The sequence below is a fragment of the Oncorhynchus keta genome, unplaced genomic scaffold (assembly GCF_023373465.1).
Source record: "Oncorhynchus keta strain PuntledgeMale-10-30-2019 unplaced genomic scaffold, Oket_V2 Un_contig_349_pilon_pilon, whole genome shotgun sequence".
NCBI classification, from domain to species: domain Eukaryota; kingdom Metazoa; phylum Chordata; class Actinopteri; order Salmoniformes; family Salmonidae; genus Oncorhynchus; species Oncorhynchus keta.
The window spans coordinates 55,779-72,500 of record NW_026287285.1 but is presented as its reverse complement, the minus strand read 5'-3'; the positions used below and the strand labels follow the sequence as shown (position 1 = coordinate 72,500).

Sequence of the window (16,722 nt, the reverse complement as noted above, 5' to 3'; positions counted from 1 at the left end):
CTATAATGTGTGTCTGTGTCTATGTGTGTCTGTGTCTATGTGTGTCTGTCTATAATGTGTGTCTGTGTCTCTGTGTGTCTGTCTATAATGTGTGTCTGTGTCTATGTGTGTCTGTCTATAATGTGTGTCTGTGTCTGTGTGTGTCTGTCTATAATGTGTGTCTGTGTCTATGTGTGTCTGTCTATAATGTGTGTCTGTGTCTATGTGTGTCTGTGTCTATGTGTGTCTGTGTCTATGTGTGTCTGTGTCTATGTGTGTCTGTGTCTATGTGTGTCTGTCTATAATGTGTGTCTGTGTCTATGTGTGTCTGTGTCTCTGTGTGTCTGTGTCTATGTGTGTCTGTCTATAATGTGTGTCTGTGTCTCTGTGTGTCTGTGTCTATGTGTGTCTGTGTCTATGTGTGTCTGTCTATAATGTGTGTCTGTGTCTATGTGTGTCTGTGTCTATGTGTGTCTGTCTATAATGTGTGTCTGTGTCTATGTGTGTCTGTGTCTATGTGTGTCTGTCTATAATGTGTGTCTGTGTCTATGTGTGTCTGTCTATAATGTGTGTCTGTGTCTATGTGTGTCTGTGTCTCTGTGTGTCTGTCTATAATGTGTGTCTGTGTCTCTGTATGTCTGTGTATATGTGTGTCTGTCTATAATGTGTGTCTGTGTCTCTGTGTGTCTGTGTCTCTGTGTGTCTGTGTCTATGTGTGTCTGTCTATAATGTGTGTCTGTGTCTATGTGTGTCTGTGTCTATGTGTGTCTGTGTCTATGTGTGTCTGTGTCTATGTGTGTCTGTGTCTATGTGTGTCTGTGTCTATGTGTGTCTGTCTATAATGTGTGTCTGTGTCTATGTGTGTCTGTGTCTCTGTGTGTCTGTGTCTATGTGTGTCTGTCTATAATGTGTGTCTGTGTCTATGTGTGTCTGTCTATAATGTGTGTCTGTGTCTATGTGTGTCTGTGTCTCTGTGTGTCTGTCTATAATGTGTGTCTGTGTCTATGTGTGTCTGTGTCTATGTGTGTCTGTGTCTATGTGTGTCTGTCTATAATGTGTGTCTGTCTATAATGTGTGTCTGTGTCTATGTGTGTCTGTGTCTATGTGTGTCTGTCTATAATGTGTGTCTGTGTCTATGTGTGTCTGTGTCTATGTGTGTCTGTGTCTATGTGTGTCTGTCTATAATGTGTGTCTGTGTCTATGTGTGTCTGTGTCTCTGTGTGTCTGTGTCTATGTGTGTCTGTGTCTCTGTGTGTCTGTGTCTCTGTGTGTCTGTGTCTATGTGTGTCTGTCTATAATGTGTGTCTGTGTCTATGTGTGTCTGTGTCTATGTGTGTCTGTGTCTATGTGTGTCTGTGTCTATGTGTGTCTGTCTATAATGTGTGTCTGTGTCTATGTGTGTCTGTGTCTATGTGTGTCTGTCTATAATGTGTGTCTGTGTCTATGTGTGTCTGTGTCTATGTGTGTCTGTCTATAATGTGTGTCTGTGTCTCTGTGTGTCTGTGTCTCTGTGTGTCTGTGTCTATGTGTGTCTGTCTATAATGTGTGTCTGTGTCTCTGTGTGTCTGTCTATAATGTGTGTCTGTGTCTCTGTGTGTCTGTCTATAATGTGTGTCTGTGTCTATGTGTGTCTGTGTCTATGTGTGTCTGTCTATAATGTGTGTCTGTGTCTCTGTGTGTCTGTGTCTCTGTGTGTCTGTGTCTATGTGTGTCTGTCTATAATGTGTGTCTGTGTCTTTGTGTGTCTGTCTATAATGTGTGTCTGTGTCTCTGTGTGTCTGTCTATAATGTGTGTCTGTGTCTATGTGTGTGTGTCTGTCTATAATGTGTGTCTGTGTCTATGTGTGTCTGTCTATAATGTGTGTCTGTGTCTATGTGTGTCTGTGTCTCTGTGTGTCTGTCTATAATGTGTGTCTGTGTCTATGTGTGTCTGTCTATAATGTGTGTCTGTGTCTCTGTGTGTCTGTCTATAATGTGTGTCTGTGTCTATGTGTGTCTGTGTCTATGTGTGTCTGTCTATAATGTGTGTCTGTGTCTCTGTGTGTCTGTCTATAATGTGTGTCTGTGTCTCTGTGTGTCTGTGTCTCTGTGTGTCTGTGTCTTTGTGTGTCTGTGTCTATGTGTGTCTGTGTCTATGTGTGTCTGTGTCTATGTGTGTCTGTCTATAATGTGTGTCTGTCTATAATGTTTGTCTGTGTCTATGTGTGTCTGTGTCTATGTGTGTCTGTGTCTATGTGTGTCTGTCTATAATGTGTGTCTGTGTCTATGTGTGTCTGTCTATAATGTGTGTCTGTGTCTATGTGTGTCTGTGTCTATGTGTGTCTGTGTCTCTGTGTGTCTGTGTCTATGTGTGTCTGTGTCTCTGTGTGTCTGTGTCTTTGTGTGTCTGTGTCTATGTGTGTCTGTCTATAATGTGTGTCTGTGTCTGTGTGTCTGTCTATAATGTGTGTCTGTGACTATGTGTGTCTGTGTCTATGTGTGTCTGTCTATAATGTGTGTCTGTGTCTGTGTGTCTGTCTATAATGTGTGTCTGTGTCTCTGTGTGTCTGTGTCTCTGTGTGTCTGTGTCTATGTGTGTCTGTCTATAATGTGTGTCTGTGTCTATGTGTGTCTGTGTCTCTGTGTGTCTGTGTCTATGTGTGTCTGTCTATAATGTGTGTCTGTGTCTATGTGTGTCTGTGTCTCTGTGTGTCTGTGTCTATGTGTGTCTGTCTATAATGTGTGTCTGTCTATAATGTGTGTCTGTGTCTATGTGTGTCTGTCTATAATGTGTGTCTGTGTCTATGTGTGTCTGTGTCTCTGTGTGTCTGTGTCTATGTGTGTCTGTCTATAATGTGTGTCTGTCTATAATGTGTGTCTGTGTCTATGTGTGTCTGTGTCTATGTGTGTCTGTGTCTATGTGTGTCTGTCTATAATGTGTGTCTGTGTCTCTGTGTGTCTGTGTCTCTGTGTGTCTGTGTCTCTGTGTGTCTGTGTGTGTCTGTGTGTGTCTGTCTATAATGTGTGTCTGTGTCTATGTGTGTCTGTCTATAATGTGTGTCTGTGTCTATGTGTGTCTGTGTCTATGTGTGTCTGTCTATAATGTGTGTCTGTGTCTCTGTGTGTCTGTGTCTCTGTGTGTCTGTGTCTATGTGTGTCTGTCTATAATGTGTGTCTGTGTCTATGTGTGTCTGTGTCTCTGTGTGTCTGTGTCTATGTGTGTCTGTCTATAATGTGTGTCTGTGTCTATGTGTGTCTGTGTCTCTGTGTGTCTGTGTCTATGTGTGTCTGTCTATAATGTGTGTCTGTCTATAATGTGTGTCTGTGTCTATGTGTGTCTGTCTATAATGTGTGTCTGTGTCTATGTGTGTCTGTGTCTCTGTGTGTCTGTGTCTATGTGTGTCTGTCTATAATGTGTGTCTGTCTATAATGTGTGTCTGTGTCTATGTGTGTCTGTGTCTATGTGTGTCTGTGTCTATGTGTGTCTGTCTATAATGTGTGTCTGTGTCTCTGTGTGTCTGTGTCTCTGTGTGTCTGTGTCTCTGTGTGTCTGTGTGTGTCTGTGTGTGTCTGTCTATAATGTGTGTCTGTGTCTATGTGTGTCTGTCTATAATGTGTGTCTGTGTCTATGTGTGTCTGTGTCTATGTGTGTCTGTCTATAATGTGTGTCTGTGTCTATGTGTGTCTGTCTATAATGTGTGTCTGTGTCTATGTGTGTCTGTCTATAATGTGTGTCTGTGTCTATGTGTGTCTGTGTCTATGTGTGTCTGTGTCTATGTGTGTCTGTGTCTCTGTGTGTCTGTCTATAATGTGTGTCTGTGTCTCTGTGTGTCTGTCTATAATGTGTGTCTGTGTCTATGTGTGTCTGTGTCTATGTGTGTCTGTCTATAATGTGTGTCTGTGTCTCTGTGTGTCTGTCTATAATGTGTGTCTATGTCTATGTGTGTCTGTGTCTATGTGTGTCTGTGTCTATGTGTGTCTGTCTATAATGTGTGTCTGTGTCTATGTGTGTCTGTGTCTATGTGTGTCTGTGTCTATGTGTGTCTGTCTATAATGTGTGTCTGTGTCTATGTGTGTCTGTGTCTCTGTGTGTCTGTCTATAATGTGTGTCTGTGTCTATGTGTGTCTGTGTCTATGTGTGTCTGTGTCTCTGTGTGTCTGTGTCTGTGTGTGTCTGTCTATAATGTGTGTCTGTGTCTATGTGTGTCTATGTGTGTCTGTGTCTATGTGTGTCTGTCTATAATGTGTGTCTGTGTCTATGTGTGTCTGTGTCTATGTGTGTCTGTGTCTCTGTGTGTCTGTGTCTGTGTGTGTCTGTCTATAAGGTGTGTCTGTGTCTCTGTGTGTCTGTGTCTCTGTGTGTCTGTCTATAATGTGTGTCTGTGTCTCTGTGTGTCTGTGTCTCTGTGTGTCTGTGTGTGTCTGTCTATAATGTGTGTCTGTCTATAATGTGTGTCTGTGTCTCTGTGTGTCTGTCTATAATGTGTGTCTGTGTCTCTGTGTGTCTGTGTCTCTGTGTGTCTATGTCTCTGTGTGTCTGTGTGTGTCTGTCTATAATGTGTGTCTGTCTATAATGTGTGTTCGTCCCGCCCTTACCTCTGTGTCTCGCCGCTGTATTGGCCACGGCCCACCTGATTGACAGCACAGAGTCTGAACTGATAGGTCCTGGCAGGGGTGAGCCCGCCCACCGACACCTGTGTCACAGCAGGCCCCACCTCCGACGTGTCCACCTTCCATGGAGAGTCTTAGGAGACATGAAGGGGTTAGAACAGGACATGAAGGGGTTAGAACAGGACATGAAGGGGTTAGAACAGGACATGAAGGGGTTAGAACAGGACATGAAGGGGTTAGAACAGGACATGAAGGGGTTAGAACAGGACATGAAGGGGTTAGAACAGGACATGAAGGGGTTAGAACAGGACATGAACCTCCAACGAACACAATCAACCAATTAATAAAAAGGAAGAAGAACGAAGAAGAAACCAGTTAAGACCCTGTAGTCTCCTCTCCCTAGTATATAACCTACATCTATACCCTCCTCTCCCTAGTATATAACCTACATCTATACCCTCCTCTCCCTAGTGTATAACCTACATCTATACCCTCCTCTCCCTCTTCCTAGTGTATAACCTACATCTATACCCTCCTCTCCCTAGTGTATAACCTACATCTATACCCTCCTCTCCCTCTTCCTAGTGTATAACCTACATCTATACCCTCCTCTCCCTCTCCCTAGTATATAACCTACATCTATACCCTCCTCTCCCTCTCCCTAGTGTATAACCTACATCTATACCCTCCTCTCCCTCTCCCTAGTATATAACCTACATCTATACCCTCCTCTCTCTAGTGTATAACCTACATCTATACCCTCCTCTCCCTAGTATATAACCTACATCTATACCCTCCTCTCCCTCTTCCTAGTGTATAACCTACATCTATACCCTCCTCTCTCTAGAGTATAACCTACATCTATACCCTCCTCTCCCTCTCCCTAGTGTATAACCTACATCTATACCCTCCTCTCCCTCTCTCTAGTGTATAACCTACATCTATACCCTCCTCTCCCTCTCCCTAGTGTATAACCTACATCTATACCCTCCTCTCCCTCTCCCTAGTGTATAACCTACATCTATACCCTCCTCTCCCTCTCCCTAGTGTATAACCTACATCTATACCCTCCTCTCCCTCTCTCTAGTGTATAACCTACATCTATACCCTCCTCTCCCTCTCTCTAGTGTATAACCTACATCTATACCCTCCTCTCCCTCTCTCTAGTGTATAACCTACATCTATACCCTCCTCTCCCTAGTGTATAACCTACATTTATACCCTCCTCTTCCTAGTGTATAACCTACATCTATACCCTCCTCTCTCTAGTATATAACCTACATCTATACCCTCCTCTCCCTCTCCCTAGTATATAACCTACATCTATACCCTCCTCTCCCTCTCCCTAGTATATAACCTACATCTATACCCTCCTCTCCCTCTCTCTAGTATATAACCTACATCTATACCCTCCTCTCCCTGTCTCTAGTATATAACCTACATCTATACCCTCCTCTCCCTAGTGTATAACCTACATCTATACCCTCCTCTCTCTAGTGTATAACCTACATCTATACCCTCCTCTCTCTAGTATATAACCTACATCTATACCCTCCTCTCCCTCTCCCTAGTATATAACCTACATCTATACCCTCCTCTCCCTCTCCCTAGTATATAACCTACATCTATACCCTCCTCTCCCTCTCTCTAGTATATAACCTACATCTATACCCTCCTCTCCCTGTCTCTAGTATATAACCTACATCTATACCCTCCTCTCCCTAGTATATAACCTACATCTATACCCTCCTCTCTCTAGTGTATAACCTACATCTATACCCTCCTCTCTCTAGTATATAACCTACATCTATACCCTCCTCTCTCTAGTGTATAACCTACATCTATACCCTCCTCTCCCTCTCTCTAGTATATAACCTACATCTATACCCTCCTCTCCCTCTCCCTAGTATATAACCTACATCTATACCCTCCTCTCCCTCTCTCTAGTATATAACCTACATCTATACCCTCCTCTCCCTCTCCCTAGTATATAACCTACATCTATACCCTCCTCTCTCTAGTATATAACCTACATCTATACCCTCCTCTCCCTAGTATATAACCTACATCTATACCCTCCTCTCTCTAGTGTATAACCTACATCTATACCCTCCTCTCTCTAGTGTATAACCTACATCTATACCCTCCTCTCCCTAGTATATAACCTACATCTATACCCTCCTCTCTCTAGTATATAACCTACATCTATACCCTCCTCTCCCTGGTGTATAACCTACATCTATACCCTCCTCTCCCTCTCTCTAGTATATAACCTACATCTATACCCTCCTCTCCCTCTCCCTAGTATATAACCTACATCTATACCCTCCTCTCCCTCTCTCTAGTATATAACCTACATCTATACCCTCCTCTCCCTCTCCCTAGTATATAACCTACATCTATACCCTCCTCTCCCTCTCCCTAGTATATAACCTACATCTATACCCTCCTCTCCCTCTCTCTAGTATATAACCTACATCTATACCCTCCTCTCCCTAGTATATAACCTACATCTATACCCTCCTCTCTCTAGTGTATAACCTACATCTATACCCTCCTCTCTCTAGTGTATAACCTACATCTATACCCTCCTCTCCCTAGTATATAACCTACATCTATACCCTCCTCTCCCTCTCCCTAGTATATAACCTACATCTATACCCTCCTCTCTCTAGTGTATAACCTATATCTATACCCTCCTCTCTCTAGTATATAACCTACATCTATACCCTCCTCTCCCTAGTATATAACCTACATCTATACCCTCCTCTCTCTCTCTCCCTCCGTTTCTTCCTACCTACCTCAGACCTCCACTCTACCACTAACAGACCTCCACTCTACCACTAACAGACCTCCACTCTACCACTAACAGACCTCCACTCTACCACTAACAGACCTCCACTCTACCACTAACAGACCTCCACTCTACCACTAACTGACCTCCACTCTACCACTAACAGATCTCCACTCTACCACTAACAGACCTCCACTCTACCACTAACAGACCTCCACTTTACCATGAACAGACCTCCACTCTACCACTAACAGACCTCCACTCTACCTCTAACAGACCTCCACTCTACCACTAACAGACCTCCATTCTACCACTAACAGACCTCCACTCTACCACTAACAGACCTCCACTCTACCACTAAACAGACCTCCACTCTACCACTAACAGACCTCCACTCTACCACTAACAGACCTCCACTCTACCACTAACAGACCTCCACTCTACCACTAACAGACCTCCACTCTACCACTAACAGACCTCCACTCTACCACTAACAGACCTCCACTCTACCACTAACAGACCTCCACTCTACCACTAACAGATCTCCACTCTACCACTAACAGACCTCCACTCTACCACTAACAGACCTCCACTCTACCACTAACAGACCTCCACTCTACCACTAACAGACCTCCACTCTACCTCTAACAGACCTCCACTCTACCACTAACAGACCTCCACTCTACCACTAACAGACCTCCACTCTACCACTAACAGACCTCCACTTTACCATGAACAGACCTCCACTCTACCACTAACAGATCTCCACTCTACCACTAACAGACCTCCACTCTACCACTAACTGACCTCCACTCTACCACTAACAGATCTCCACTCTACCACTAACAGACCTCCACTTTACCATGAACAGACCTCTACTCTACCACTAACAGACCTCCACTCTACCTCTAACAGACCTCCACTCTACCACTAAACAGATCCAGAGCAGAAACTCACTGTTCTCAGACAGCTCCAGTATGTAGTGTAGAAGAGGAGAGTTTCCATCGAAGGGTCTGACCCAGGAGAGAAGAACTGAACGGCTGTCTGAATCATTCAGAGACACAGACAGAGACCTGGGGGAGTGGGGGAGCTCACTGTGGGACAGGAGGGGGAGAGGGGGAGGAGAGAGGGGAGGAGAGAGGGGAGAGAGGGGAGAGGGGAGGAGAGAGAGGGGAGGAGAGAGAGGGGAGGAGAGGGAGGTGGAGGGAGGGAGAGAGGGGGGGAGAGAGGGGAGGGAGAGGGGAGGAGAGAGAGAGGGGACGTGGAGGGGGTAGAGAGAGAGGGAGGGAGAGAGGGGAGGAGAGAGAGAGGGGACGTGGAGGGGGTAGAGAGAGAGGGAGGGAGAGAGGGGAGGGAGAGAGGGGAGGAGAGAGAGGGGAGGTGGAGGGAGGTAGAGAGAGAGGGAGGGAGAGAGAGGAGGGAGAGGGGAGGTGGAGGGAGGTAGAGAGAGAGGGAGGGAGAGAGAGGAGGGAGAGAGGGGAGGTGGAGGGAGGTAGAGAGAGAGGGAGGGAGAGAGAGGAGGGAGAGAGGGGGAGGTGGAGGGAGGTAGAGAGAGAGGGAGGGAGAGAGAGGAGGGAGAGAGGGGAGGTGGAGGGAGGTAGAGAGAGAGGGAGGGAGAGAGAGGAGGGAGAGAGGGGAGGTGGGGGGGAGGTAGAGAGAGAGGGAGGGAGAGAGAGGAGGGAGAGAGGGGAGGTGGGGGAGGTAGAGAGAGAGGGAGGGAGAGAGAGGAGGGAGAGAGGGGAGGGAGAGGAGAGAGAGGGAGGGGAGAGAGAGGGAGGGAGAGAGAGGGAGGGAGAGAGAGGAGGGAGAGAGAGGAGGGAGAGAGGGGAAAAAGACAATATTACTTTCTATTATTTGATCATTATCTGAAGGCATGTGATATATTAGACAGATTTGAGGGTTGAGAGATGGAGAGAGTGACAGAGAGATGGAGAGAGAGACAGAGCTGGAGAGAGGGACAGAGAGATGGAGAGAGAGACATCCCCCTCTCCTCTCCTCCTGTCCTCTCCCCCTCCTCTCCTCTCCTCCTTCTCCCCCCTCTACCCTCCTCCTCTCTTCTCCTCCCCTCTCCTCTCCTCTCCATCTCCTCTCCTCTTATCCCTCTCTCCTCTCATCTCCTCTCATCCCCCTCACCTCTCCTCTCCTCTCCTCCTCCTCCCCTCCCCTCTCCTCTCCTCTCATCCCCATCTCCTCTCCTCTCCTCTCCTCTCCTCTCCTCTCCTCTCCTCCTCCTCCCCTCCCCTCTCCTCTTATCCCTCTCTCCTCTCATCTCCTCTCATCCCCCTCACCTCTCCTCTCCTCCTCCCCCCTCCCCTCTCCTCTCCTCTCCTCTCCTCTCCTCTCCTCTCCTCTCTCTCTCCCTCTCCTCTCCTCTCTCTCTTATTCCCCTCTCCTCTCCTCCTCTCTCTTCTCCTCTTATCCCCCTCCCCTCTCATCTTATACCCCTCTCGTCTCGTCTCTCGTCTCTCGTCTCTCCTCTCCTCCTCTCCCCTCTCATCTTATCCCCTCTCATCTTATACCCCTCTCGTCTCGTCTCTCGTCTCGTCTCTCCTCTCCTCCTCTCCTCTCCTCTCCCCCTCTTCTCTCCTGTTTCTCCCTCAGCTTTGAGTTACTATTGCATATGGCGGAGGCATGCGTGAACATGCAAATGGAGGGGCGAGGCCTGAGGGGAAGGGGTGGGGATGTGGGATTCAGAGTTTGGCAGTTTGAAGTCCCAAGTTATGTGTGTGTGTGTGTGTGTAACTCACATGACTTCGAGGCGTGCGGAGCGTGATTGGTTCCCGGCCTGGGATGTCACAGTGCAGGTATAGTCTCCTATGTCGCCTGACCAAGTCTGGCTGATGGTCAGAGAACCAGACAATATAGACACTCTGCCCCCGCTGGGCCGGAGGGGTACTGCTCCACGCTGCCACTGGAAACTACAGAGATACAGAACCATGTTAGCATAGAGACACTCTGCCCCCGCTGGGCTAGAGGGGTACTGCACCACACTGGAAACTACAGAGATACAGAACCATGTTAACATACAGACACTATGCCCCCGCTGGGCTGGAGGGGTACTGCACCACACTGGAAACTACAGAGATACAGAATCATGTTAACATACAGAAACTCTGCCCCGCTGGGCTGGAGGGGTACTGCACCACACTGGAAACTACAGAGATACAGAACCATGTTAACATACAGACACTCTGCCCCCGCTGGGCTGGAGGGGTACTGCACCACACTGGAAACTACAGAGATACAGAACCATGTTAACATACAGACACTCTGCCCCCGCTGGGCTGGAGGGGTACTGCTCCACACTGGAAACTACAGAGATACAGAATCATGTTAACATACAGAAACTCTGCCCCCGCTGGGCTGGAGGGGTACTGCACCACACTGGAAACTACAGAGATACAGAATCATGTTAACATACAGACACCCTCCCCTACCTGATGTTGATCCTGGGGTCGTGTGTAGCGTTACAGTCCAGGGTTGCCGTGGTTCCCTTGATGACCCTCTGGTCCACCGGCGGGACTGAGATGAATGTACGAACTGCAGAGAGAGGTCAGAGGTTAAGGGGGTCATCATCATCATGATATTATCTCATAGAACAAAACATAGAAGATATCACACCTCATTTTCAGTGTTTATTCCAACTCTCTTCATTCTCTATTCATTTCTCCCATAGGGACGGACGGACCAACCAGAGGTCACCTCTCCATTCATTTCTCCCATAGGGACGGACGGACCAACCAGAGGTCACCTCTCCATTCATTTCTCCCATAGGGACGGACGGACCAACCAGAGGTCACCTCTCCATTCATTTCTCCCATAGGGACGGCCTGACCAACCAGAGGTCACTTCTGGGGGTTTGGACGACAAGCCAAATCTAGAGTTTCAGTTTGGACACTATTTGTGTCAGAATAGGAGGTCAGTTAGTATACCATTAGGAAGTCAGTTAGTATACCATTAGGAGGTCAGTTAGTATACCATTAGGAGGTCAGTTAGTGTACCATTAGGAGGTCAGTTAGTGTACCATTAGGAGGTCAGTTAGTGAACCATTAGGAGGTCAGTTAGTATACTATTAGATGTGATTGGGTAGGAGATCAGTTCGTATACCATTAGGAGGTCAGGTAGTATACCATTAGGTGTGATTGGGTAGGAGGTCAGTTAGTATACCATTAGGAGGTCAGTTAGTATACCATTAGGAGGTCAGTTAGTATACAATTAGGAGGTCAGTTAGTGAACCATTAGGAGGTCAGTTAGTGAACCATTAGGAGGTCAGTTAGTATACCATTAGGAGGTCAGTTAGTATACCATTAGGAGGTCAGTTAGTATACCATTAGGAGATCAGTTAGTATACCATTTGGAGTCAGTTAGTGAACCATTAGGAGGTAAGTTAGTATACCATTAGGTCAGTTAGTATACCATTAGGAGGTCAGTTAGTATACCATTAGGAAGTCAGTTAGTATACCATTAGGAGGTAAGTTAGTATACCATTAGGAGGTCAGTTAGTATACCATTAGGAGGTCAGTTAGTGAACCATTAGGAGGTCAGTTAGTGAACCATTAGGAGGTCAGTTAGTATACCATTAGGAGGTCAGTTAGTATACATACCATTAGGAAGTCAGTTAGTATACCATTAGGAGGTCAGTTAGTATACCATTAGGAGGTCAGTTAGTATACCATTAGGAGGTCAGTTAGTATACCATTTTGAGGTCAGTTAGTGAACCATTAGGAGGTCAGTTAGTATACCATTAGGAGGTCAGTTAGTATAACATTAGGAAGTCAGTTAGTATACCATTAGGAGGTCAGTTAGTATACCATTAGGAGGTCAGTTAGTATACCATTAGGAGGTCAGTTAGTGTACCATTAGGAGGTCAGTTAGTGTACCATTAGGAGGTCAGTTAGTATACCATTAGGAGGTCAGTTAGTATACCATTAGATGTGATTGGGTAGGAGGTCAGTTAGTATACCATTAGGAGGTCAGTTAGTATACCATTAGGAGGTCAGTTAGTGAACCATTAGGAGGTCAGTTAGTATACCATTAGGAGGTCAGTTAGTATACCATTAGGTCAGTTAGTGTACCATTAGGAGGTCAGTTAGTATACCATTAGGTCAGTTAGTATACCATTAGGAGGTCAGTTAGTATACCATTAGGAGGTCAGTTAGTATACCATTAGGTCAGTTAGTGTACCATTAGGAGGTCAGTTAGTATACCATTAGGAGGTCAGTTAGTATACCATTAGGAGGTCAGTTAGTATACCATTAGGAGGTCAGTTAGTATACCATTAGGTCAGTTAGTGTACCATTAGGAGGTCAGTTAGTATACCATTAGGAGGTCAGTTAGTATACCATTAGGAGGTCAGTTAGTATACCATTAGGAGGTCAGTTAGTATACCATTAGGAGGTCAGTCAGTGAACCATTAGGAGGTCAGTTAGTGTACCATTAGGATGTCAGTTAGTATACCATTAGGTCAGTTAGTATACCATTAGGAGGTCAGTTAGTATACCATTAGGATGTCAGTTAGTATATGATTAGGAGGTCAGTTAGTATACCATTAGGAGGTCAGTTAGTATACCATTAGGATGTCAGTTAGTATATGATTAGGAGGTCAGTTAGTATACCATTAGCTGAGGTCTTTCAATCATAGTATACCATTAGGAGGTCAGTTAGTGAACCATCATCAGAGAGGACACAATGTTCATCAGCTGATCTAAACCAACCAGCCAATCATCAGTGACCATCATCAGCTGACCACACAACCAGCCAATCATCAGCTGACCACACAACCAGCCAATCATCAGCTGACCACACAACCAGCCAATCATCAGCTGACCACACAAGCCAATCATCAGCTGACCACACAACCAGCCAATCATCAGCTGACCACACAACCAGCCAATCATCAGCTGACCACACAACCAGCCAATCATCAGCTGACCAATCATCAGCTGACCACACAACCAGCCAATCATCAGCTGACAATCATCAGCTGACCACACAACCAGCCAATCATCAGCTGACCACACAACCAGCCAATCATCAGCTGACCACACAACCAGCCAATCATCAGCTGACCACACAACCAGCCAATCATCAGCTGACCACACAACCAGCCAATCATCAGCTGACCACACAACCAGCCAATCATCAGCTGACCACACAACCAGCCAATCATCAGCTGACCACACAACCAGCCAATCATCAGCTGACCACAACCAGCCAATCATCAGCTGACCACACAACCAGCCAATCATCAGCTGACCACACAACCAGCCAATCATCAGCTGACCACACAACCAGCCAATCATCAGCTGACCACACAACCAGCCAACCCCGTCTCAATAACAGAGCCTGTCGATCTGGCGTAGCAGTGTTCCGGGTCATGTGATTGGACCGATGAGATTAGGGCAGTGTTCTGAGCTTGTCTGATTGGTCAATTTGTTAGAAACCATACTGAGAGCTGTGTGTGTATGTGCGTCTCTTTGTGTGTGTGGGTGTGCTTGCGTCTCTTTGTGTGTGTGTGTGTGTGTGTGTGTGTGTGTGTGTGTGTGTGTGTGTGTGTGTGTGTGTGTGTGTGTGTGTGTGTGTGTGTGTGTGTGTATCTTACTCCAGACAGTGAGAGTGGCCGTAGCGTTGATGGATCCGTCTGCGCTAGCGGCAGTACAGGTGTAGTCGCCAGAATCCTCCATCCTGATTGGCTCAACCAGCAGACCACCTGACTCCAGCAGGGTGAACCTGGGAATCTGGACTGTCCCACTGGCCAGGAGCTGGGAACCTTCACACACACACACACACACACACACACACACACACACACACACACACACACACACACACACACACACACACACACACACACACACACACACACACACACACACACACACACACACAGCCTTGCTCAGAGACAGAATGTACCCAGGGAGATGTTGTCGGGGGTTAACTGCCTTGTTCAGAGACAGAATGTACCCAGGGAGATGTTGTCGGGGGTTAACTGCCTTGCTCAGAGACAGAATGTACCCAGGGAGATGTTGTTGTCGGGGGTTAACTGCCTTGCTCAGAGACAGAATGTACCCAGGGAGATGTTGTTGTCGGGGGTTAACTGCCTTGTTCAGAGACAGAATGTACCCAGGGAGATGTTGTTGTCGGGGGTTAACTGCCTTGTTCAGAGACAGAATGTACCCAGGGAGATGTTGTTGTTTAGGGTTAACTGCCTCGCTCAGAGACAGAATGTACCCAGGGAGATGTTGTTGTCAGGGTTAGCTGCCTCGCTCAGGGACAGAATGTACCCAGGGAGATGTTGTTGTCGGGGGTTAACTGCCTTGTTCAGAGACAGAATGTACCCAGGGAGATGTTGTTGTCGGGGGTTAAATGCCTTGCTCAGAGACAGAATGTACCCAGGGAGATGTTGTTGTCGGGGGTTAAATGCCTTGCTCAGAGACAGAATGTACCCAGGGAGATGTTGTTGTCGGGGGTTAACTGCCTTGCTCAGAGACAGAATGTACCCAGGGAGATGTTGTTGTCGGGGGTTAACTGCCTCGCTCAGAGACAGAATGTACCCAGGGAGATGTTGTCGGGGTGAACTGCCTCAGGAGACAGCAACCTGACCTCCAGGGCTCAGTCATGACCTTTCGGTCGGCCAGTCCAAGTAGATTAGTATTCGTTCAAAGAGGTGCCCTCCAAAAATATACAGTATACAAAACTAAAAACAAACAAAAAAAAGTAGACCTGATTAAAAACTAAAGAGGTAAACTAACACACTGGCAGGCTGAGAGGCCTCCGGTCACAGACGACCAATCAATTGACTGCTTTCATCTGTGGACTTAATCAAGGCTTGACAGAGCACCTGGACCCGGTTTCTGCTAGCCTCTCGAGGTTGAAGTGGCAGAGTGTGTGTGTGTGTACCCAAGATGTCCCAAGATGGCGTAGCAGTAAGTCGTCCTGTCGTGTCATGTCCCTTGTGTATATCGTTTATTTTTTAGTTTTACATATTTTTACATATTTTTTCTCATATCTCTTTAAAAACATTTTGCTAAACCTAAGCTTCCAAATACTCTCCTGCAACCCGCCTCACCCAATGTAGCTATTTTTCCTAAAGTATTTATATTTACTTCGGAACCGGAACCCCTCAACTGAAGCTAGCCAGCTAACCACCAGCTATGCTAGCGGTCTTCAGCTAACCTGTCATCAGCTGACCTTCAGCCCGGAAAGCTCTCGCCAGTTCGAACAACGCGACTCTAACCAGAGCATAACGGACCTGTTTATTTTTCATCCCCGGATTCCCACCGCAAACGGAACATTTTTTCAGCTGGATCTTCACAACTAGCTAGCTAGCGTTTCCACCCACTTAGCTTGAAGCTAGCCCGGCCAGAGCACCTGTAGCATACTCCTGGGCTACAATACCCGGGCCCACGACCGGTCTATCGATGTCACCGCATAAACATAAACAGACTCACCCCATCGCGACGTCCCCCAAAGGCTAACTCTCCAGCCCTCGCTATCTCCCTGCTTGCTAATTCGGCCTGCTAACTGCTAGCTTGTCTAGCCCGGGCCTACGAACTGTTAGCTTGTTAGCACAGGCCTGCTAACCGTTTGAATCGCCGCGTCCCAAACACTCACTAGACCCATATTTACTCTCTATCTCTTTTTGATTTTTAATTTGTTTATACCTTCCGGAAGCCTTCCTCACCCAATGTGATACGGAATCGCTATTATTTTACATTTTTAGAACACACTCAAGAACCTCCAGACGCTAACCAGCTAACTAGCTAGTTTTTTAAAAACCTGGATAACACTCGCCAGTCCAGCTTCCCTGCCCATCCACCGCTGCCCCCTGGACACTGATCTCTTGGCTACATAGCTGATGCACGCTGGACTGTCCATTAATCACGGTACTCCATTCTGCTTGTTTGTTTTATCTGTTGGCCCCGTTGCCTAGTCAACGCCATTTTACCTGCTGTTTGTTGTGCTAGCTGATTAGCTGTTGTTGTCTCACCTACTGTTTTAGCTAGCTTTCCCAATTCAACACCTGTGATCACTGTATGCCTCGCTGTATGTCTCTCTCAAATGTTAATATGCCTTGTATACTGTTGCTCAGGTTAGTTATCATTGTTTTAGTTCACAATGGAGCCCCTAGATCCACTCTGCATACCCCTGTTACCTCCTTTGTCCCACCTCCCACACATGCGGTGACCTCACCCATTACAACCAGCATGTCCAGAGATACAACCTCTCTCATCATCACCCAGTGCCTCGGCTTACCTCCGCTGTACCCGCACCCCACCATACCCCTGTCTGCGCATTATGCCCTGAATATATTCTACCATGCCCAGAAACCTGCTCCTCTTATTCTGTCCCCAACGCTC

At 46.7% G+C, this 16,722-nt stretch overlaps 1 protein-coding gene across 1 annotated transcript in view; it reads right to left on the bottom strand.

The window, feature by feature from the left end:
- LOC127924014 (protein sidekick-1-like) overlaps positions 1-16,722 on the bottom strand; it is a 179,850-nt gene that overhangs the window by 134,002 nt on the left and 29,126 nt on the right. The window contains 5 exon segments of the mRNA XM_052508362.1: positions 4,555-4,702; positions 8,321-8,457; positions 10,111-10,281; positions 10,801-10,903; positions 13,965-14,132. Coding sequence (XP_052364322.1) covers positions 4,555-4,702; positions 8,321-8,457; positions 10,111-10,281; positions 10,801-10,903; positions 13,965-14,132 — 727 coding nt within the window.